General features: G+C 46.8%; 1 protein-coding gene across 11 annotated transcripts in view; it reads right to left on the bottom strand.

Annotated features, from left to right (window-relative positions):
* KCNQ2 (potassium voltage-gated channel subfamily Q member 2) overlaps positions 1-23,978 on the bottom strand; it is a 75,329-nt gene that overhangs the window by 21,052 nt on the left and 30,299 nt on the right. For 3 of the 11 annotated variants that reach the window (XM_086852601.1, XM_086852599.1, XM_086852605.1), the window contains exons 7-12: positions 23,157-23,252; positions 22,411-22,505; positions 19,025-19,054; positions 15,007-15,075; positions 13,190-13,219; positions 416-639 (exon numbers count right to left, since the gene is read on the bottom strand). In XM_086852601.1, the coding sequence (XP_086708727.1) occupies positions 416-639; positions 13,190-13,219; positions 15,007-15,075; positions 19,025-19,054; positions 22,411-22,505; positions 23,157-23,252 (544 nt within the window). Of the gene's footprint in view, positions 1-415; positions 640-7,696; positions 7,751-13,189; positions 13,220-15,006; positions 15,076-19,024; positions 19,055-22,410; positions 22,506-23,156; positions 23,253-23,978 lie in introns of all 11 variants that reach the window. The other 8 variants (XM_086852595.1, XM_086852594.1, XM_086852604.1 and 5 more) reach the window with 6 other exon arrangements.

Raw genomic sequence — 23,978 nt, forward strand, 5'->3', positions numbered from 1 at the left:
GTGCAGCCTGTTCCAGGGCTTGAACACCCTCTCAGTGAAGAAATTTTTCCTATTATCCAACTTAACTTTCCCTAGCACACCTTGAGGTATTTTCCTCTTGTCTCAATGCCTGACTGTTCCTCCTTTCCTCATCCTGATATACAGAAATATAAACATTATCACGGTTATCAGAAGGGATTTTCTTGCTTCTTCCAATCATTATTGACAAGTTTGGGTTGGAAGGGACCTTTTAAAGGCTCTCTAGCCCAACCTCTGCAATGGGCAGGGACATCTTCAACTTGATCAGGCTAAAAGACTGGGAGGGGAAGGAGTCCCAACACCTTGACTTGCAGCTCTGCCCTTCTTAGGTGGGGAGGGAGAGGATGTTGGGTCCAGCTGGGAATTTGGGGTCCAGCAGGACACCCCAAGCCCTCACCTTCCGAGTTCTGCCGCGACGCCGCTCCCTTGATGCGGAAGGCTTGCCGGGCTCGGCTGCGGTCTCCGAAGCTCCAGCTCTTGGGCACTTTGCTCGGGCTGTCCTCGATGCTCTGGTCAGCGCTGGGGGACCTCCTGATGCCCTGAGCCTGTGGAGAGCCTTTCCCTTTGGTGCCAGCACCGCGGGGACTGGAGAAGACACGATCTTTCAAACTGACCTTCTGACTGTTCAGAGAAACACGTTGAAACAAAGACAAAAAGGAGACAGCAGGAGGAGTCATTCTGGAAACCACGCAGTCCTTCCCCACCAGCCATTAGAAACCAAGAGCACTTCCAAGCAGCAGTGACATGTAGCTTTGCTGTTGGCTTTTCTTTTTTTTTTTTTTTTCTCTTTCCAATATATATTTTTTATTTTTGTTTCAAAGAAAGCATTGTAGAAATGTTTCCGTCATCATGAGTGAAATGGGAATGGTTCATAAGAGAGAGAAAATAATGAGGACTTAAACAGAAGCCCCTCATGGGATGCCAGGGCTGGCGGGACAGAATGACATTAACAATGAGGTTATGATTCCTTAAATCACTGATCGACTCCGATCACGAGTTAGGAAGCTTTTCTTTCACAACTGCCTTCCAAAACACTATGGCTAATAAGAAAATACCAATTAAAAAAACCCCAAACCATCATCTTAAAACTTCTGTTCAAATACTTCACTTCTGGTGCTCAGATCTGTCCTTTCCCTTTCTTCAGCTCCTGTATTTCCTCCCTCTTCAAGCATGATCTGCCCTCTTTGTACATTCCAAAGAGGTTCTCTTTATCTAGTTACATACTGAAACACATAAATACAAACACTGTGCAACTCCTTTGTATCCTATAAAAATCCCATCTCAAAGCTATCTGCCATCTCCCTGGAAGTCTGCTATGGGTGTCATAAACATGGAAAGTAAAATTTTAAAACTCCAGAATATGGCACTTTAATGCCTTTTTTCCTACTGGACTCCTTGCAATTATGGTTGGAAAATAAGGTCTCTCCAGAAACAGAAATGATCTCACTGGGAAATAGTGACCACCCAACTCTAATTAGTTTCCAAATTTTGCAATTTGCATTTAAAGCCTTTCACCCAAATTAAGATGCTGAATTTTCATGTGAAAATTTGAGATTTTGTGAATCTTTATGAAACCACAAACTTTATAGAGACAGCACTGGGGAAAGCAGACTGCAAATAGTTTTGGACCATTTCATATTTTCTTAATAGCAATCGATGATTAAACTCCAGTGATTAGAGGTTGGACAACCAATGCAAGATACTTGCACAAATAGCCAATATTTTATATATAGATATATCAAAACTGAGTGAAGACAGGGATTTAATTCCCAACACTCTGTACCATTGCAGCAGCCACTTATCATTCATTCTGCTGCCAACTCTCTGCCGCAATTTGCGGGAAGAACATTTCAGAAATTTTAACTTCCACATCACCAACCAAAGACCTGCTTTTTTTTTTGCTTTTTTTTTTTTCGGCGTGTCTTTCAGCAGCACCAACTTAAAAGTCAGAGCCACACAGCCCTTCTTTGCCTTCAAAACTGGCACGAGGTTCTTCAATCAGAACTTGGCTGCTGGTTTTGAAGCAAAGCAAAACGCTGCTCCCTTTTCCCAGCCGCCGGCTGTTCCCTGCTGACAGGAGCAGACAACAGCTCCAGCCAGCGAAGGAAGAAGATGTGACTCGAGGACGCTCAGGGAGCAGATTTGTCGAGTAAGAAGGTGCTATTTTTACAAAGTCACTTTACATTGCGAGACAACAAACATTTACAGGGAGAGAAAGGTGCTTAGGCAGCGTTTTACAGAGTAGTGTGGGGAGGGCATCCCCTGGGCTGCAGGGAAGGGTTGGCTGTGGCCACAAGCTCAGCAGCAATTTCACACTGAAAGATGGATTGGAGAGAAAATAAAATTTGCTCATGACCAAACTAAAAAAGGCAGAACTATTCCAATTAAAGATGAATTTTAATTCAGGTAAGTGCTGGGGATTGAATTTCCAGTGTGGTGCCCGCCTGCAGGGGCTGTCTGAAAGACATGGGATCAGCAGAGCTGAAATCCAGGTCAGAGGTACAAATCCACACAGGTATCTGGGAACAACCACATGCCTAAACACCTTTTTGGAAGTAAGCCTTCATTACTAATACTAACAAAACCATTGTACATAATGAGCCAAAGGTTTAAATGAAATTCTCACTCTGAGTTTCTTGGATTAGAAACCAGATTGAAATTTCATCATTTGATTCTAAATAGGCCAACTGGATATTTTTTCTTTATTTTTGTTGATTTGACAGAGTAACATTTCTTGAATCCACTGTGTTTCAGTAGTACTGTTACTTTGAATTACCTCTTTAAAAAGTAAGTTCAATAAAACTGCTTTAGCAACACAGCAATATTCAGGATTCAAAGTGATCTCTTTGTGCCCTGTCCTCTGCTGAGTTTCTCCCATCACCAATCCCAGCATAAAACCAGTTGCCTTCCACTGAGTGTGGCAGGGTCTTTTCCTTGGAGCCTCTTTTCCATTCCCACAACAAATGTGCTACAAATGTTTGCAGGAATCACAAAAAGCAAAAAAGGAAGGGTTGCACTTGGTGAGGGATACGAGCAAAGAGTTTCAAGCCTGAGAGCATGAGGAGAAACACATTAAAAAATCTCATAGAAATCTGATGAACAATTGGGATCTGGGTGGGTTTTGTTCCCAAGTGTTCACTGAGGAAAAAAACCCAACACTTGATGTAAGTTCCTTGTTTTAACACAGACGACATGAGACACCATGGACAATTGAATTTTTCTTCTGCCATGCAATTCCCTCATTAGAAATGACACCTGGAATCACATGCAAGTACAATCCCTGCAGAGGAGGATGCTGTTGGGGTCTGCAGGAGCTGGTAGGAAAAGAAATCCCAAAGGAATACAGACATACATAGGAATATATGTTGTCAGCTAATCCAAGATCATGTTCTCACTCAACCAGAAAGTCATGCAGAAGGACGCAGAGTGTCTCAGAGAGGTGTTTGGATGTCACTCCAGGATGGTAAATGAGCCTCAGTTGAGTGGGGAGTGTTGGTGACATGAAGGCAAGGACAGCAGGGACAGATGGACGCTCACAGTCGTGACAGTGGCACGAGCACAGGGCAGGAGCTCTGCTCGTGCCAGGGGAAGGAAGGGAAAGGGAACTGTGGCTTTGCAACCAGAGGCAGAGATTGGGGGAAGCCACAACAGCCTTACAGGGTGTGGTTTAATTCTAGGTCCTCATAACCACTCCAAGTGGCACCTATGAACGCAGATTTGACAGCAAAAATTACCTTTCCAGGCTGACTGTGGGAAAGTTTTATAAAAAATCAGGTTTTGACTTGAATTTAACATAGAAAATGAGCTAATTTTTCTCTGTTGCCAGTCAAAAAATGAGAGTCCATGCTGGAGAAACTGGATGATGTTCATGGCTTTAGTGGGCTTTGCATTTTGTTTAAGTCCAGCTGCCCAGCACTCAGCAGAGAAATGCACAAGTACTGACCTTCAAAATGAGCTGCCATCAGCCTCCTTAGGATGCCAGGGGTTTAAGCTCCTGTTTGAAATGCTCTGGTTTGGGGTTCATTCCAGTTCTCTATAGTATTAAATCAGCACTTTAAAAAAAAATGTGGACTCATTACATTAGCAGTAATTTTAGATCAATAGAAAGTATCAGTTGTAAGGTCTTCTCATTGATTTTAAACTATACTTGAGCCATTACTTCATTTTCTTCTCAGCTAGCCAGGGTGAGTTGGATTAGCACAGACTCAGATCCATTTCTGCATCCAAACTCAACCAGTATCAGTGCTCATTCTTCTGAGAAGCTGTGGCCAGGAGAAAAAGGTTGTCTCCTGTCAGTAATTGAGGGGGCTTTTCTAAAATCAAGAATTTGTGCTGAGCATGTGGCATATGAGAACAACTCATTCAAACCAGGCAGGAGTGCCAGGAGTGAATGATGGCCTTTGTGATTATCACTGGACTCCAGTCTGCTTGCTGGTGTGGGTAAGAGGCAGAAACCAATTACTGGGGACATGAAGAAAGGAAAATAAAACAGTGTATGCAAAATTTGGTGTGACTAAAACAGAAACCAAGAGAGGGCCCAGCTCAAGCCTGATTTGCCTCCAGCAATTCCAGAAAAAACATTGCTAAAAGGTGAATTCAGCTTAGAGAAAGCAGTTTCTAGAAGCAGAGAAACCTGGGCGTAAGGGAAACAAAACATCAGCCAGTGATTGTGTCATGGTGAGTAATCCCTCTCCTTTTCCTCATCCACAACCACGGTGCTAGACTTGGCTGGGAGCCACCGAGGCTGTGATGGCAAAGACTGGAGTTGCACCATCCCTGCAGCCACCACACAGGCACGGGAAAGCACAGGGCCCCGGATGAGTGAAGGGACACCAGAGCCAGACTCATGTCTGTAACCTTTGCTGTCCTGCAGCATCCTGTTACAATCACCCATCTCATCCTAATTCCCAGCCCTCTCCTCCCAGACTGATGTTGAGTGCTGTCAGACACCACATCAGCCGCATCCTGCATCTTCTCCCAGCTCTTTGCATTTCGGGAGCAGAGCAAAGGGTTGCACCTCTGAGCTGGCTGATCATTCCCAAACCAGCCTCTCAAACCCAGAGCCACAGGCCACTCAAGGGCTCTGCAAATACCTTTCCTTCACTGCCCTTGTGCCCCCATCCCACTGTGAGGTGCCCTCACCTCTGAGTGTGCCGGGAAAGTCTCTTACAAGCAGAATACAATGGAGCTGATAATCTGGCTTGGTGTAGTTACATTACTGTCTAAAAATGAATGTGATATTGCATTTATTGACTAAAGATCACTGGTTTAGTACATTAAGAAACCACAGCTTCTAAGGAGTTTCCTATTAATTTACCTACATTGAGTTTTCCATGATTGCCTCATGGTGTGCTGTTATTTCGTTATGTGCATCCTAGATGAAGGCTTTTAGCACTCAGCCTGAGCTGCATCAAAGTGCTGGCATCTGCCCCAAGAGTTTGTGCGGTGGGGATTGTTGGCAGACACCCAAGGGTCCAGAGAAACAAGACATCTGAATTATTTTTACATCACTTCACAGTTAACCCACGGTTTTGCTAAAGCACAGGGTGCATAACACTACATTCAGGATAGATGCAGGTTACAAAGATGCTCTTGTTGAACCCCAAAGGTTCAAGGGTCCTTTTTGACTGGAAGAAAAACAGTCTGCTACCCTCCTTTTCAGACTCTCCAATAGATTAAGAAGATATTGAAGTAACACTTTGTTTCATCCTCCCTTTCCCTTGCAGAACTCAAGACAGGGGAGATGAAATGAGGACGACAGTGGGACAGAATTCAGTAGAAAACAGAAAAAAATTACACTGGCTTTGGCAATTAAAAATCCATGCCTGGGAAGACATGCAAGGAAGACACTGAGATCAGAGTGGCTGATTTTCCAGAAAACAGAACTAGACATGAACAGATGAGAGGACAGATTACGAATAGCACTGCTCATTTTCATCTCTGCCAAAAACAACCTCAGTGTTAAGCAACTGAGAGGAGGCTTTCTCTGGGGAGGAGTCCCTGCTCACACTACACCTCCACACATAAAACAGCCTCACCTGGCAAATGGGAACACCACAGAAGTCAGGATCATTTTTTCCAGCTAGACTATTGACCAAATCTTTGCCATTTGTCTTGAAATGCTGCCTGTGCAACTGATGATCACCCAATATTTACCCACACTTTTCAAGGCTAACCTTCAAGGAAGGCCACAGCACCACCAAATATGTAGCAGGAGGCTGACTCAGAGGTTCAGGCTATTTATCCAGATGTAAAGGATTTCCTACTGTGGAGAAACTGCTTTTCATGAACCCTAGATCATGCACCATTCCTCTTTGTTACCCATTCAGAGATGGGATTTACCACTCTACTTCTGAGCACCTGGTACACGCAAACCTCAGGCATGTGAGTCTACCCTCTAGACTGACAGAGAATAAAAAGAGCCAGCAGGTCAAAAAATAGCAAGAAAAGAAAAGATACAGGTTGAAACAATTAATGAAGAAAATCAGAGATACATATACTGTTAGAGCTGCAGTTTTATACTTTCAAAGCTGTAGTTTGTTGGCTTTCTGAGGGATACAGAGACTGGTGATTTTGAGAATTAAAACGGACTCCAAAAAAGAGCATGCACAAAAATCCGAGTTCACAAACATGCGGCATCACTCAGTGCCCTGCCACTCCTGGGCTGTCCACCTGCCTGGCTGCGGGGCGAGGAGCTCGGGGGGTCCCCTGCCAGCATTCACAGCATGCAAACTCTGGGCAGTGGGAGATCAAGAAGGTGCATGTTTGCTGCTGAGGAGCAGGGGTGGGGGCAGAGACTCTTCCAGTGCAGGTGTGGAAGTATTTAGGCACAAGATAAGATCTATGTGTCTGTGTATATGGCCATGGGTGCACTAAGGGATGCTCCTTGGGAAGTCCCTGAAAACACCTAGCAGTTGTCAGCTGGATGAAAAAGATGCAAACCCTGCTGGTACAAAGCCCTGAGCTAAAGCTGTCTGTCCCCCTCAGGGTCTAGAAACAGAACCATTCACAAGGCCAATGTCAACGCTCAGGGGAGCCCGTGTCCCCTATGTCTGGTGGGACAGGCTGAGATTAGTCCTTCTCTAGCTGCGTAGTAGAGGTGCTAGATAGGCAAGCTGTGGCTTCCAAAGGCCACCAGGCTAGGAAAGGTCAATTTGTCATGGTCAGAGAGCCAAAGGAATGGTGACTGAGCAGAGGCAGGAAGCTGGTATTTCTCATGCTACTAACTGGACATTGCTGTACAGTGCAAGTCAATTTGCAAGGATTCCCTGGACATTGAGGAGAGATGGAGTGAAAGGGAGGACAAGGTCTTTTTAAAAAAATTAAAATTTTTCATTTTTCTTTCTCTTTTTTTTCTTTTTTTTTTTTTTTTAAAGTTTTCCATTATTTGTTAAACTTCATTTCCTGGCCTCCTCCCTTGCTGAGCAAACACTGGCTTTGGCTTGGCCCAGCCCAAATTCCCCATCCTCATCCCTTTGCTTCGTGTGCTCTGCACAACTGGCAGCCAGGGAAGGCTCTAATTTCGGGGCGGGCACTGGGGAGGTTCTTCCACCTCTTTTTTTACTCATCTAGTACCTCTATTAAGCAGAGAAGTGATCAGAACGGGTGGTAGCAGGGTAGAGGGAGAATGAGCCGTGCAGCTTTTGATTAGTTTCGTGCGACGCATTTCCCGTGGTACCTAGAGTTTCCTGAGCAGCATCCGCATAGTGACTCTCTGCACGGTTTGCTCTTACTGGAAATGAGGGGAGAGTAAAAATTAGACCTGGAAGCAAATGCCAGACAGGAAACTTTTGATTACTGACTCTAGGTTTAAAAGACAGGTGTTTTGAGGGCCGGGTTCATGACAGGATTGTTCTGCTTGAGTGTTCAGTGAGGAAAAAAAAAAAAGTCAATCAAAAATCAAGAGGGTTTCTGAAATTTGTTTTACTGTGGTCAGTAAATTTAATTATTAGACATGAGGCATTCTGCTCATTGAGTTGGTGGCGTCAGTTTATCTACAATTAACTGCAAGAAGATTTTTCATATGATTTAGAAACAAAAAAAATACTCTGTTCTTCTTCTAAATATATAAAAAAACATAGGTTTTTTCAAATTGTGTAGACCATGGAAAGCGAAAGCTGTAACTTATTTTGTCAAATACTATCCAAAAAGCTCAAAATTATTTTTTTTCCCAAAAAACCAAACAAAAACACTCACAAAGAGAGTTAGTTAATATGTGAATTATTTGCACTTTTCATATGGGAAATACAATTATATTAAGCCTGGCATTAAAAAAAACCAAAAATAGATAAAAACAGGGTGTGGTGCAGTCCCTTTATGGGAAGGGAATTGAACATCTGTGTTCACACATCTGGATTTTGTAAAGATTTTCAGACAGGCCCTACCACTTCTGGGGAGTTGCTCACTTTGAGGAGGCACCACCACAGCTCCATCCCAAACGGCTGCTCAGGCACTGCCCTGCCAGGAGATCCCCACCAGGACCAGGGTCCTCCACGCCATGGAGCAGCCCTCTACCTGTGGAAGGGGAATGACGTGGCCCCATCACCCCACCAGGCCACCAACCACCAGCACGCAGCTCTTGCCAGATTCATGGGCAGATTGGAAAGGCTGAAGGGCATCAAATCCCACTCTTATTTTACACTTGAGTTGGGTAATCAGAGGAGCTCACGGGCACAGCATCCCATGCAAGCTCAGCCGACACCACCCTCGGCATCCTGGGGACTCCTCAGGCGTCCACAACGGGACCCTGCATCCCCAGGTAGCCCCAGGGGCTGGTGGTGCTACCAGGGCTGTCCTGGAGCTGGCGTGGGAGTGGGATATTGAGCATGCAGAGCCTCAGGGAGATGCGTGGGTTTCTCTCCTCTCAGTCTCCTCTGCAGTCCCTCCAGAAAGATGCAGTTCCTTCTGTGCAAATAATCCGCTCCCCTAAAGGCAACTGATTATTTCCAGATTACTGTCAGTCCCAGCATGAGTCTCTGACACCAGTTAAATTGGTTAGAAGGCCAAACAGCAGCCCAGGCTCATGTGGCCCATGGGGTTTCTATGATTGAGCCTGGATTGACGGGCAGCAGAGGTTCGGGACACCTCGGACATCCTTGGCTGGATGAGCAGGGGCCCACTGAGTCAACCAAAGGCATCCTCCAGTGCGTACAGAAGCCTTAATCACACCCCTGAAGAGAGATCTTGGGGTTGTGTGTATCTCAGACAGACATATACACACACTGAGAGATTAACACACAGATATACACACACGGTACAAGGGACCCAGCCCAGCATTCACCCAGTGCACAGCCAAGGTCCTGCTGAGCTCACTGGGGTCAAGGACAAGCCACAGCTGAGAACAACCTTCCAAAGAGGTTCCTCTCATTACCTACAGCGCTGAACTCATGCTGGACAAAGTAATCTGAGTTTTAGCTTCCCACTTCCCTGGAATCCTTCTGTTTCTTTTTCTCTGATATTAATCTGTTATTATGTTCGTTTGGTTCATTAGTTTTTAGCTTTTCACCCAATTGTACTTTGGAAAATGCAAGAGGAAGAAATGTGGTTGTGGATGCCTTCAGATGTTTCTCAAGCCATCTGTTAAAGAGCATCTGAAGCCCACATTTCATACAGGAGCCTCCATAGCCCTGGCGAGCCATGTGCTGTCTTTTTGACATTACAATCAAAGCAAAACAAACAGAAATGAGATGCCACAGCTAATTTTCAGCCTGATAAACAGAAGAGTAACCACCCCCCATTACCACTCTGATCTACTGGCTTTCTGCAGCAGGAGGGGTGAGAAAAGCCCTAGCAGAGAGCAGGCCCCCTTTCCTGGGCTATGAGGGAGAGTGGATTTGCATTTGGAGCCTGCGTGGCAGCAGTGTTGTCCTGGAGGTGGGATGGGTCCCAGGGCAGCCCAGCCAGCCTGGGGAGGGGCAGGGGCAGGGTGGACACAACACCCAAATGATGGGCACCAGGAGGCTCTGAAAAGCATTTGTTTTTTAAAGGGAGGAGAATAAAAAGGGGAGAAGGGGTACATAGCGTGTAGAAAAAGGCCAGCATCTCTTCTGCTCATCGCAGCCTGAGCTCCACCTCTGGGAGAGGTGGGCTCCTGGCCCCCAGGCAAATCAGCACAGAGCGTTCCCAGCACTTGGATGTGGATGCAGACAAGCTCATGGTGGAAAAACAAAGCAGAAACCATAGAGAAAGGACGTAACCTGTCCCTCAGATCAGCTGTCCCATTTTACACCAAGACTAAATCAAAAGAGAACCAAGAGAACCACACAAGAGAAATTCCAGGTGACCCTGTGCCTCTGCCACACTGACTCCATCACCTCCTCACGTCCTCCCAGCCTGGGCAGCAGCTCTCCCAGTGTTGTGTGGGCAGAGATCAGCACTGGGGTCAGAGGGCAGGACCCCAACAGCCACCCTGCGCACTGGCAGAATGCTTGGGATGCTCCCTGACCTCACAAGACACTTTATCCTGCACAGCATAATCCCACGTGCCATGCCAGCATGCCTTCTCTAAATTGAAATAAAATAAGGTGAAAAATTGTGGAAAAGCTCTTTCTGTTCCATTTGCTGCAGGGGGTTTGTGGTGTATAGGTTACAGAGAGAAGGAGATAGGAAATCAGCCACTCCCTACACATTACTAAAACAGGAGGAAGATCCAGCTGCCTCCAGGTGTAAGACTGTTTCCTTACAGCGATGGAAATGCAAAGTGGAAAATCCTTTTCCAGCTGAAGCACTGCAAGTGTGGAGCTGGGGTCTGCTGAGAGAGACCATTCATCCCCAGGAGCTTCCTGAGTGAAGCATCACCAGCAAGTGGGTGATTAAATGTCAGGTGGGCAGAGAAACAGGATGAGTTCTCTTTTCTAAGGGCAGGATGACACACTGAGCATCACTGGGAAGCTGCTGGAAATTCGAGTGGGTGGAAGATTTGGGATGTGAATGTAAAAGACACAGAAAATTTTATTGGGGAAAACAGGCAATTTGGGCTCCTCTGAACACAAAATTCCTTCCTGAGGTCTGGGGATATTATCAGATAGAAGGAAAATGACAGTGGGAACAGGTAGACTTGTTATTGTCCTAACACACAAGGAAGAAGGAAGGAGCTTTGGTGCTGCCATGGCAGCAGAACTGAATGATATGAAATAAACTCCAAAGCTCTGCACAGCAGCTGCAGACCCTCAGCTAAGCCCTCCTTGGGCTGGGGTTTAGCAAGAAAACCCATCGGTGTCACAAGAGACAGGTGCACCACAGGAGCAGGAAACAGCACTTGGAAATTACTCTGATGAAGGATCTATATATAGTGAAAAATACTCTGAAAAAGGACAGGGAAGGACTATTTTTACTTCTTTCTGTGACATAAGGTTGAGAAAATAGAAAGTGATCAGGGGAAAACCTGCAACCTCTATGAAGAAATATTGTACACAACTTCAGGTTTCAAGAAAATAAATATGAACCCTGTAAGACAGGATTGAGATTCAAAAATCAGAAATAAGACTATTTAGTCTTAGCAGATTGCAGGGTTGATGTGTGGTGTAACCCTATAAGGGTCTGTCAGATGCCAAATTTCCTTGGTTATGGAGCTGATGGGGCTGAACAGGGATTTCTTCTCATTGCACTGTAAGAAATGTGGATTTACCCTTTGATGCAACCAAAGTTTATCACTGAATGAGGCAGGACAGCAGAGCAGCCAGACCCTGGGATGAAATTCTGACCCTCCTGATGCCACAGGCAGGTGAACAAGATTTCAGCCTTGGTCTGCTCCCAGAGAGCTGTTCCCAAATAATGCTCCCTGCTCTAATAATGCTGGATGGAGGCTGACTTCACTCCAGCTACATTTAAGACCTTAATCAAAAAATAAAAAATAAAAGAAATAAAAAGAAATCTGGATAGTTGAAACATGATCTTGGAGATTTAGGTTATTTGGCAGGAAAGTAGATGGAGTGCTACAAAGGTTCTGCTTGCAAAGAAAAGCTCAAATGAATGACAGGGGAAAAGAAAGGGGTTGGGGGGGAGAGGGAGAAGGAAGGAAAGATGAAATTTTCCACCCTTTCTTCAGCAGTGTATCTAGCCAGATATCTTTGGTTGGCTTTTATGCCAAGGAAAAATTACTTTCTGGCCTCTTATAAGCTAAGAGGCATGGCAGAGAGGTACATCTGCAGAATGCCAGGCTCTAGCTGTACTTCTGAAAAACGTATGCATTGTTTACAAAATTCAGGCTGTAAGTTGTGTTTTGAGGAATGAGATGGGAGATCTGAAAGCTGAGCAGATGATCTCCACTGATCATCAGTGAGTTTGTGTCTCATCAGCCAAGAAAAAAAAGTGATTCAGTTCCAGAATTATTTTTTTAAAAAGAACTAGAAAATATAGGACAAAAAAATCCCAGAATTAAATACTTCTTAGTGGATGAAGAGTGTCCTAAAAGTATCCCAAGCACCAGCCCTGCTGCTTTCCCTGGGAGTTGTGAACGGAGAAAAGCTCTACCACAAGTGAGATTTACGGCTGCCCTTGGAAGGTGCTCGCCACGATCCAGAGCACGCTCTGCACCGTGGGCTCGAGGCGTGGAGGGAAGATGGAGCAGGGAAGGTGCTTCCTCCCCAGGGAACGGGGTGCACAGAGGGTGTCTCTGCCATGCCACCTCGTGCCGTGCCAGAGAGCCCTCCTGTGTCCCACGGAGCAGCCGGTCCACGCCGTGCCCTGCAGCCAGAGGAGCTCAGGAGAAGTTGTTAACGCGGTGAGGTGGCGATGGCTTCGTGCTCCCCGTGTCGCCTCTGTCCAGCACAGACAGTCACAGGGTGACAGAGACACGGGCAAAGCGCCACCTGCCCCTGGGTGTGACACCGAGTTACTCAGCTACGACCCCAGCAACGAAATAAAACAAAGAAGCGTGAACCAAAGCCCTGCAGTCACCCCCGTGAGTGCCTGCCAGCTCTGCCTGTGCTGCCACCGCTCTCTGAACACCCCCAGCCTCACTAGCCTGCTGCTCCAGCCCGAGGCAGGCTGGAAGGGAGATATGATTTAAGGTCCAGCACACACGTAGATACATTGGACTGCACAGCACAGGAAAAGCACGGTAATACCTAGGAATGCTTCCCTCGATGGTGCCACGACATGGTACACACACGCACACACACAGAAATCTACAGGGAATGCATGGGGATGGCGTGTTGGCAGTGATACAGACCTTGGCGATGGTTCTGGCTGCTGCTCTTTCCTTTAAACAGAAGCAATAGTACATTAGCATGGTGTCAGGTGGCAAAAGATGTTGCTGCTTCACTGTTAAAACATAACGAAACGACAATACCAAACAATACAACTAAGTGGAAGTTGTGGACAGAAGGAAGGGAAAGGAGTGCTTAATTCCTGAAGTTTCTGGCCCGGACAGAAGATCACTGGAGACTCACACAACCTCAGAGAAGACACACACAACGCACAGGGCTGAAGGTTTCACCCCAACCCATCCTTGTGCCTGGGCACCACTGAGACACCTGAGGGTTGTGTGATTTGTGTGAGCACAGGAGGACTTCTGTGGGCTCAGAGAGCGGCCCCCTTCCTTTGGAAATGCACTGCCCTCATGTTTCTGCACATGGGGAAGGGTTTGAATGGCTCCCATGACCTTGGTGCATTCGCTTTTCCTCCCTGGCCACTGGGACAGAGCTCACGTCAGATCTCCAAATGCACGGATTAATGCCAGGTGCTGGGGTTGGACATGGGTGGGAAGGAGCATGGACCCCTGCCCTGGCATCCTGGCACCCCAGGTGGGGTTTATGCCTCCAGAGCCTTTGGCAGCTACTTTACCAAAGCAGCTGGCAAAGGCACCACAATCTGTGTCTGCAGTTTCGTATTGAGATCTGAAACTGCATTGCCCCAAAAAATCACTGGGGACAAAGTGAGCTGGATGCCTTCAAAAGGGCAGCCAGGACACTGCAAGCCATGCTAAGGCCACACTGAAAAACACCCCTCACCTTCACTGACCAGGCATTGGGGTGGTATTTCCCTCCAGCAATGAGGAAAACCTGCTCTGCCTTCAGCTGCTCCGATTCACAACTCCACTGGGGAATGGTGTTTAGCTGGGGCCTCCACCAGCCCTGCCCCTGCAGCCCCCCAGAGAGGGAGCAGACCATGTTTCTCAGCAGATACAGCTCTGCCTCCCCTAACACAGGTGCCCTCTGAGTGTGATGCTGCACCAGCCCTGGCCCTGCCACTGCTCAGCAGCGACCACTGAGACCTGCACAGAGCCCTCAGCTAATGGAGAGACTAGTAAAAATCTCTTTCCCCCCACTCTGCTTCTTGCTCAGAAAAGCTTGGAAGCCCAGCCTCAGTCACTAGCTCAAATACTCACATTTTAAAATGTTCAGGCTGACCCAGGGGTGTATTCTTTATGGAGGCACACAGCTCAGGGCAGGCCCCATCACACACCTCCCAGCTGGCCCCAATGCCCACTGGCCCCTCTCCATCCCTCCCAGGGTCTGCACACTCCCCATTCACCAACAGGGCAGCCTTGACTGCTCAAAAACCCCAAGAATTACCCCTCCCAAGCAGAGGCTGAAGGTGCAGGGGATTCATGTAAACCTTGCCACAACCAATTCAGCAAAAATGTCTCACTGCTGCAACCTTGCCTGCTGTCACTGGAGGGAACAGAGAATGAATTAACACATCACAGGCCTGAGTGTTCTCTGAGTGTGGGGAGGAGCAGAAAGGTCAGAGGAAAACTGGGATCATTACCTCCATCAGCCCCTTTGGGAATATGACTTTGAGTTGTCAGTCAAGCACCGTGACATTGCTCCAGAGCCAAGTTAGGCTGAAGGAATTCATATAGAGCACAGGAGAGGGGCAGGGAGGAGGTCACTGAGTGACCCATGTGGGACCAGCTGTCAAACCTCTTTCATCTTCAAGGATGTCCATGTGCAGGAGGGGAAAAAGGAAAAAAAGAAAAAAAAGAAAAAAAAGAAAAAATTGCAAATTGTGTGAGTTCCAAACTCTCTTAACTCTGCTGCTAACCTGAATGTCAGTCCTGACTTGCTCTTCAGGTTCCTCAGGAGCTCCAGCTGGTTCAGAGGAGGGATGAGTCTAGAGGGACAAAACAAAGAGCATTAATATCCAGACAGAGCTGATTGCAGAGCCTCCTGTCTCGGCAACTTCCCCTGCTGCCCCATCCTTTCAACCAGAGCCAGCTTTGTGCCACCAACTGCAGCTGGGGAACAGCTCAGGAGGGATGGAGAGGGGTTGGCTGCTACTTCCAACAGTGTCCTAAGGCAGAGCAGTGGGGTAAGAGAGAGAAAGTGACAGCAAGAGAGAGAGAGAAACTTGTCTGCACCACTGGATTTTGAACCTCCCCAAAACCAAGCAGCTGCCAGGGTTCCTGGGCAGCCCGGTGGTGTTTTGGCAGAGCTGTAGTCTGGCAGGTTGGCATTGCTAAATGGAGAGAAACTCCAGCTTTGGGGGAAAATATGAAAACTCAACCCTGCTGCTCTTGAGGATGTGGGAGGGCATGGGATGGGGCAGAGAAAATAAGGACCTGGGGATGAGAGCATCCCAGGAGAAAGAGCAGTGTGCTCCAGGGTCAAGTTTAATCAATTCTCTATTCTCCTTGTCAGGTTTTGTCCCAAAATGAGACAAAATCTTGTGTCAGTGCCTTCCAGAAAACCACAGGGCTTCCTTCCCTTCTCAGTTAAAAAAAATAAAATAAAAATAATAAAAAAAAAATATAAAAATCTGACAACAGGAATTCTGGTAAGAATTAAAAGCCCAGTGAACAAAAATCCTGTGGCCTGCTTTTGTACTTCAAAGCCATGAAATTAGCTCCACATCCATTTTTGTGTTCTTCCTTGAGACCCTGGAAGTCCAGGGCTTGTTCCATCAATATTTAATATTGATATTCCCAGCCAGGTTTTCAACCAAGAGAAAGATAGGCTGGAGGTGTCAGGTGGAGACTGTAAGAAATGAGGCTTCTAAGAAAATAAAGGGAGAGATATTCATGCCCACATTTCTTCAGCCATGATGAGACCAACAGTTTCACACTTTAACTAAAAAAATAAAACCAACTCAACTGGAAAAGCCTCTTCTCTGCAAGCAAAAAACTTATCCTCAAAACCACAGTGGTTTAGCAGAGATTTTGTGTTCACAAGATTGAGGCAATCAGAAAATTTTCCAATTCTAAGTATGGAGAAAAGAATAAAAATAGGCCTGAAAAATTTTGGCTCGGCTCCCCAGTCGCTTCCATCCAGAGAAAAGCACATCCTGATCTGCTGAATTAATGATCCTCTTCATTCCAGACACCAGGAAGAAGCTGACCTTGATGCAGTGGAGCTGTGCATGAGTGCTGGGCTGTCACCTCCCTTCAAACACACCGTAGGGTTTGGAGATGCATCCCAGGCTGGGAGAGGTGGTGCATAAAATCCAGCACAGGGTGTACTCAGCAGGTAATGAAGGGTGCTCAACTCTTCTTTGGTAAATTAACTCCTCAGGGAGGTCCATACCCAGCAGAGCACAGGAAAATTGCCCCACTCTCTCCAGCTGGGATTGCAAATCCTGGGCTCTCACTGGTGCATGTCTTAGATGAGGAGTTCATTAGCTCAAAAGACTGGAGGATTCAGGATTCCAAAATGAACTATTTCTTTTGCATCAGCCCATGGTCTGCAGCGTGCTGAAGGTGGCCACCTCTTGGGCCACCACAGATGCTTCCATGAGGAAGCACAGACACACAACAAACACAGAAATTCACCATTTCTGTGGTTGGTTCATGGGCCTGCTGCATGAGGTGGAAATCACCAGTATCTTACTGAAATAATTATTATTGAAAATGGGTGAAAACTTACACATATTTCAGGACCTGAAATTTAATCTCAGCTAAATGCTCAGCCTAACCTGTCACTGCAAGAGCAGCTTGGGGAACAGCTACTGCACCACACCATTTCTCCAAACCCTTAAAAACCAAAAAAGGCAGAACTGCACACAGCTCTTGAACTGAGCTTTGCTGCAGAATGCTGGATGCACAGCCCCCTGCCCTGGTGTGTGCCCAGGGCACAGGGGACACAGGTGCCACCATGCCAGGTGCAGGAGGAACCTGTGTCTGGGGCTCCTCACGTTTTCTCTCTCTCCTCCTGGTCCGTGTGTCACTGGTTAGCGAGGGAAGCGCGTTCCGGTTAAGGGGGAGCTGGCTGAGGAATCTGCACACCACGGGACACACACAGCTCATGCCACCCACCACAGCAACGCTTCTGAGCTGCTGCAGGTCCCCCCAGCTGCCTCCACCACCCCTCCCAGTACAGCACAGAGAAAGGCCACGCTAACTCCGGGCGCCGGCTCCCACATCCGCAGGGAAAGGCGGATCCGCTGTTCCTGGGAGCACAGATAACTGTTCAAGCATTAGGGGACAGGAGGGAGGTCATGCCTCGGGCCAGGACACCACCAGAACCCCACAACACGAGGAGGGCAGCAGCACACGGCACGGTGGGAGCTACAGGGACACACCACGACACGCACACGGACGCCACGATGATTTTTTTGAACAGTCCCAGGATGAACAATTAAGGAGACGGTGACAGGGAGATGGGTGCTGGAATGGAATGAGAACCTAAATGAGCCTCCATGCAGTGCTGGAGTTCCTATGGGCAGCCAATTTTCTCCCTAACCATGACTTTATGTCTCCAGCTGAAGCTATTTTTCATGACTGAGAACATTTATGAAGCTTATAAAATACTTCATTACAACAAATGGAACGGAAGTGGCACATTCTTATTCCTCTCCCAGTAGTAGAAAAATGTCTTAATTCTCAAAACAGGCTGTTGTTTAGCACAAGAGGAAAATATATTCTTAATATTATACTTGCAGTTCATTGATGCAATTTGCTATAAATTAAGCACACAGAGCAGTAAGTGTGATTTACTAAGGCTGTAAAACTTGCATCTGTGAAAACTGGAACCGGGTTTCGAAATCAGACATTAAATCATATCAGCTCTAGTGGAATTACTGCATCTAGTGAGGATTTAAACTGCTCTAAGAACAGAGCTTGGCTTGCAGTCTTGAAATGCAAGTCATTTATTCCTCATCTTAAAATATTAACTTGAATACACCTTCAGATACCCATCTCATATAAAATACACCTGTGATTTGCACATCTATTCCTTTCTGCAGAACCTGAGATAATACTATTTATCATAAATCTTACACAGCCATATCCAGGACTTTGCATTTGGATTGATCCCAAAAGGTTAAGTCCAAGATTGAATAACTGTGCCTAATAACTGCTTAGCTCTAGGTGGGTCTTGGAACTAAAAACTGAAATGGAAAAGTCCTGCTGAGATGAAGCATTCTTTCACCAAAAAATCAAATTGGATTACTCAAATAAATGAATGATCGTATCAGTTTAGCCTCACAGATCTTTCTCTTCTCCAGGTTTTCCCCTCAAAAGCAGGCACAGCTGCTCTGGAGTTTTTATTTTGTGCTACCACTGATGTGCCCTGTGGTGCCACCCCACCAGCAAACTCAAAGCCAGCATTACCAGGTGGGCACAACTCCTGCAGCTCAGAGCCAGATAAATGGCACAATGAAGGATGGGAGAAGAGGGCTGGAGAGAGGGAACACACAGGAGTGAGGGCAGAGGGAAATGGAAGATGAATGGGGATGTTTTCTTGTTAAGCGTTGCATGGATTGGGGGTGGGGGGAGGTTGGAAAGACCATCAAGAAATCATCCTTAACAAAGCAAGCTTATCAAGCACGCTCCCATTCTCCTTCCTTACATCATCATTTTGGCAGTTTCCCAACACTTGTGTGTACCAATAGCTAAAATGTACATGGGGGTGCAGGGGGTTAATCTGTAGCAGCAGGAGGGCGCGTCTGCTTTGGGCTTTCACTCATTCCTTGGAAAAAAACTCATCTTCAAAGGTTTCTGGGTTTTTTGTTTGTTTGTTTTGTTGTTTTTTTTTTTTTTTTAATTCAAGGCTTTGCATGTTACAGTCCCAAATGAAGAACAAGGAGTGACATGACACACACTTTCAGAGTCACATGCACTTCATACCTGGAGGCACCATACGTTTGCGTTTGCGTGCTTTTCAAGTGTTTTCACCAAAGAAAACCAAAGGGGTAAGAGAAAGAAAAACAGGGAGGGGGGGAAGTTGGGGTGGAGGAGAGGGGGAAAGAAACAGAATAAAGAAAATTAGCATATGAACGAAGTGTGTCCCCAGGAGCAGATGCTGTGGCCAGGCTCAGAGGTGAGCACAGGAGCATGGACTGAGCTGGCTCCCGCTGTGGCTGGCTCAGGAGCCACGGCACGCCCGTGTCACCCTTGGGGACAGGCAGCTGGCACCTTGCTCCGAGAGCAAATGGGCACCACGGGGCAGGGAAAGTGTGGGGGCCTCCCAGAGTCCCTCCATGGGACATCCACAGCCCTCGGCCCCACCAGCCAGGAACTCCCTGGGCTGGGCTGCTGAATGGGCAGGATGTGTCCATGGGTTTGGCTTTTTTTGTGAAAACCAATATATAACAGCAGTTCAGATCAAGGCCCTGCTCTCATGAGTGACAATAAGAGCAGACTTTTTTCTAATAAATGCAGTGGCTGATGCAGAACAGGTTATTTATGATGTCTGGGTGCACCAAGCCAACTCGTGCATTACAGCTCCAACCACACCTGCACACACAGAGGCCTTGTGAATATTTTCGAATTTGGTTCTGCCACATTTTGGATTTAAAGATGAAATCTGGGATTCTCTCAGAGGCCACCATGTTTTCCCTGAAACAAATCAGAGTAGCTCTACTGCACTGCTTGGAGTGATGCTCTGGAGCCATGTGAGCTCCTCCAAGGCAGGTGTAACAATTTTTATCATATCAAGCAGCCAAGCCTTTCCAGAGATGCCTTGGGAAGAGAGATGAGCTAAAGGCACAGGCTCCTGCTGTGAGGAATAAGCAGCTCAGTGTTGAGCAGAAAGGATGCCGAGTGGTGACTGCAGATCATCCCCGGGCACCAGAGAGGGGGATCTTGTGTTCCTCTAGCCCACCTCCAAACCACGCTGTGCACTGCAGCCTTGGCCTTAAGGGGCTGCTGGGCTTGACGTGCTGCTACAGCTGCAGCAGCACCAGCAGCAGCACAGGGCTGCCAGTGCCTGCTAGCTGGCTTGGGAAAGTGGGGAGGCAAGGAGAGATGGTCAGTGTGAGTGATGCAAGCTGCAGCCAGAACATACAGTTACTCCCTTTTTTTAAAAAAAAAATAAATAATCCACCTAATTTATTTGATAGCATTCAAAATACAGTCAGAAGGGGTTCACTGCTTTTTTGGTAAAAAAACCAAACAATTTAACTGAGGGCTGAATCCATTGGTGCACCCACGGCTCACTCGCCAGGGTGATGTTCACTTGATCTGAGCATAAACAGGAGCTGGGATTTAAGGGAGAAGCTGAGAGCCCAGAGAATCCATTTCTAAGGAAGTCCAGAGTGACACTTCTGTGTGGGGCAGAGCAGCACCCACAGCAGCAGCCAGCAAAACTGCTACAACCCTGCTATAAATTAGTCCTGGCTTTTACTCAAGATAAGCAGGCTCTCCAAACAATTTTTTTTTCTTCTCTTTCTCCTCTCCAGAGTTTCTATTTAGCCTTTTCTGGAGATCTTTAGCTCAGATTTCTTCCTGCATATTAGCTCTGTGGAAATACAGGTTTTAACAAGGAGGTTGTGTAACAGGTAATCAAAAGGGTGTCACTGCATGTCTGGCTGCATGGTAAGTTCAGTATTTCAAAGAGCAGTAAAATCTGCCAAAGTCCACTGAAAACAAGCCCTGAGTGCCTGCATTTTGCAGTGGATTTTGGGCCAAGCTCTGTCCTCATCCTCCCCAGTAGCTGATCCCAGGCAGTGCTGCAAAGTTACAGCCAGAAGGTCAGGTACTGGGAGGGAGAGTTTTAATGGGTGAGTTTAATGCTATTGGAAAACAGCTATGTTCTGTTCTGTTGGGTTGCTGTTGTTGTTTTGTTTTTTTAGACAAAACCTTCAAGTTGGTTCCTAAATTTCTAGGGGAAAAGCAACCAATCAGACACACACTGAGAATGAATCCAATGAGAACTTACTGACCACAACAATGGGACTTCCAACAGGTTTTTAGGATGGGTTAAGAGGCTGGCTGCTGTGTTTGAAATACAGGCTAAAGCTTACCCCAGGAAATACATCCAGGCTGTCTGCCTGAGGGCTCGAAGGCACCAGTAATATGGAAAACAGGAAGGGATTATTCCTGCAGTGGCACAGCCCAGTGCTGGGCACAGCCCTGCATGGGAGCAGGGAGATGGGGCACAGGGAGCCCCATCACACCCAACAAAACCACATGGTGCTACAGGAATATCCAGCAAACATATCCAACCATTCTACAGACCCAGAGAGTCATGGATCACCTCTAAAAATCCACCAGGAAGGGGTGCCTGGCTCTGCCCAGGATGCAGGGATGAGGTGTGGGGTGAAAATGAATAGAACGTTGTGCATTTTAGCTTCTAAGGAAGCCACAAAGCCAAAGGGAGACATGAAGGATGCAGTGCTTCCCCATGTCCTGAAGGGCTTGGAGGCATGTCAGAGGACTCTGTCCCCAACTCCATGAAGCTCCACAGCCCAGAAGGCTGTTAATTTCCACAGTACTGCCCTAACCTATGTGGTTTCACCTTAAAAACCTGCCTGGTTTTACTGCAGGCAGGGCAAGGCAGGTGGCTGCTGCTAAAACACTCTGGTGTTCAGCAGCCTCATCCATCATGGTTCCAACGTCATTCCCTGCTTGTGTCAACACCCTGGGATGGATAAGTGAGATACAAGAAATGGGAAAACACTCCCTGAATCCCGAGTTAGTTTTCCTCCTCTTAGAGACAAAAATGGAAAAGAAAGGAAAGGAGGACCCAGGGAAAATGCACCTGGGAGAGTGCCAGGCTGGTCAGGGGTGGGAGAGAAGTTTGCTGAAAGGCAGAAGGACCATTAGAGATCTGTTGGACCAGCAAGGAGAGCCTGAGAGGGCACGAGGAGCTGCAGGTAGGGTGAGGGTGGTGTTTACCTATGATCCAGGGCAGCTTGGAGGGAGGTCTTCACACCTGGGCACGGCAACTGTCACAACACAATGCAACTACCAGCAGGCGTGGAGAAATAAAGGTGAAAAGAAGAGCATGTACACACAGAAAGACATGGGCAGAAAAAAAAAAAACAACAAAAAACACAAAGCAACAGAGAAATTAAAATCAAGTCAAAAAGAAAAACAATGAAAAAATACAAAGCAAAAAAAAAAACAAACAAAACTCCAAAAGAAAAGCATATACCAGCTCTTAGGAGCTCAAAATCAACTTTTTCAACCAAAAAAAAAAAATAAATAAGCAAAATTATATATCCAGGTAACTATGGAGACAGTGGCATTACGAGGAAGGCAGTGGAGGAGGAAGCTGGAGGAGGAGGTACCTGTACATGGGGACGGTGACGGTGCGTTCGTAGTACTGCCAGGTGGAGTGCAGGTCTGTCCGGGACAGGTTGGTGGCATAAAATCTCCAAGCCGCCTGTGCAGGAGAAAACTCAGTGAGACTGTGCACCCAGGCACAACCAGAACCACCCCTGGGTTTATAAACCTCAACCAACACCAAGTCCTATGGGATGGATCCAGCATTCTGCCTTCTTGATTTGGTAGGTGACAAACTTGGGGTGGTACCATGATCCTCCTGACCATTCACTGCCAGGCTGAGGTCAGGATGGGTGCTGTCGCCCATTAAGAAGTGAAAAATGTGGAGAGAGAGGAGCAGGGAAATGTAAAATGACTCATTTAAATTCTCCAAGATGTACAGCAAGGCCAGCCTTCTGCAAGGACATCTGCTCTCATGAAGAAAATGCTCCCAACTGTACCTTTATATCAGGATAAATATTCTCTTTGGGGAGAAAAAAAAGGGTGAAAACAGATTGTCCCAATGTATTTGTCTTGCTGAGCTGGCTGCTTGCTGAATTCCATCCCTTTTCTCTCTAGATTCCCCACCACATATGCTGTTTTCCCATGGTTGATTTCCTGGCATTTATTCCCAGACAAAACCAGTCACCAGCTGCTGTCTCACATCTTACACACACGGCACCATTTGTCTCCTCCCCATCTTCCAAAAGTCTATGAAGCTCCCCAAAACCAGGATGATGTAACCACAAGGTTCCTTGGATGTGACCCTCACCTGGATCAGGCCCGCTGCTGGGTTTCGCCTCTTCTCAAAGTGTTTTTGTCGATGCTGCTCTTGCACCTTCAAAGCAAATCCCGAACCCAAGATGCCCTGGGGAAGAGAACAGCAATTTGTTGCTAGGATGGGTTTAGTTAACCTTCCTCTTAAAATCTGTGGCCAGCTTTCCAAAACTCCAAAGGTTTTTTTCCTGGCTCATTTTCTGATTCAAACATAGAGGAAGGAAGGAGCCTCCATCCCAGCAGCCATGGCAGACACTATCCAAGGGGCAGCAGACTTTTCTGGCACTCACTGGAATTGCAAATTTTCCCAAACTACCTCCAGCCAACTGATAAAATACAAAAGAACCCCGGCGTGATGGCATTCAGCAGATTATCCCCATAGGAATCCAGATCCTGCAACACACTGAAATGCACTGCCAGAGGGACAGGGGGAATTTGCTGAAATGGTGTAATTGCAGAATAACAGATTGCATTGGGTTGTAAGGGACCTTAAAGCTCATCTCATTCCAACCCTCTGCCATGGGCAGGGACACCTTGCAGTATCCCAGGCTGCTCCAAGTCCCTGGCCTTGAACACCTCCAGGGATGGGGCAGTCACAGCTTCTCTGGACAGCCCGTGCCAGGCCTCACTACTCTCACAGGGACTGATTTGTTCTTAATATCCACTCTAAATCTACTCTCTTTCATCTTAAAGCCATTAATTACCCCAAGGAACAGCCTTCTGGAGGAAAAAGTGCTTTTTATTTTTTCCATAAATATTTGTGCAGAGCCAAATTGAAAGCTCCCATCCCATTCGCTCATGCAGGCGATGCCCAAGC

This window comes from Cyanistes caeruleus, chromosome 16 (assembly GCF_971803275.1).
Source record: "Cyanistes caeruleus chromosome 16, bCyaCae1.hap1.1, whole genome shotgun sequence".
Lineage (NCBI taxonomy): Eukaryota > Metazoa > Chordata > Aves > Passeriformes > Paridae > Cyanistes > Cyanistes caeruleus.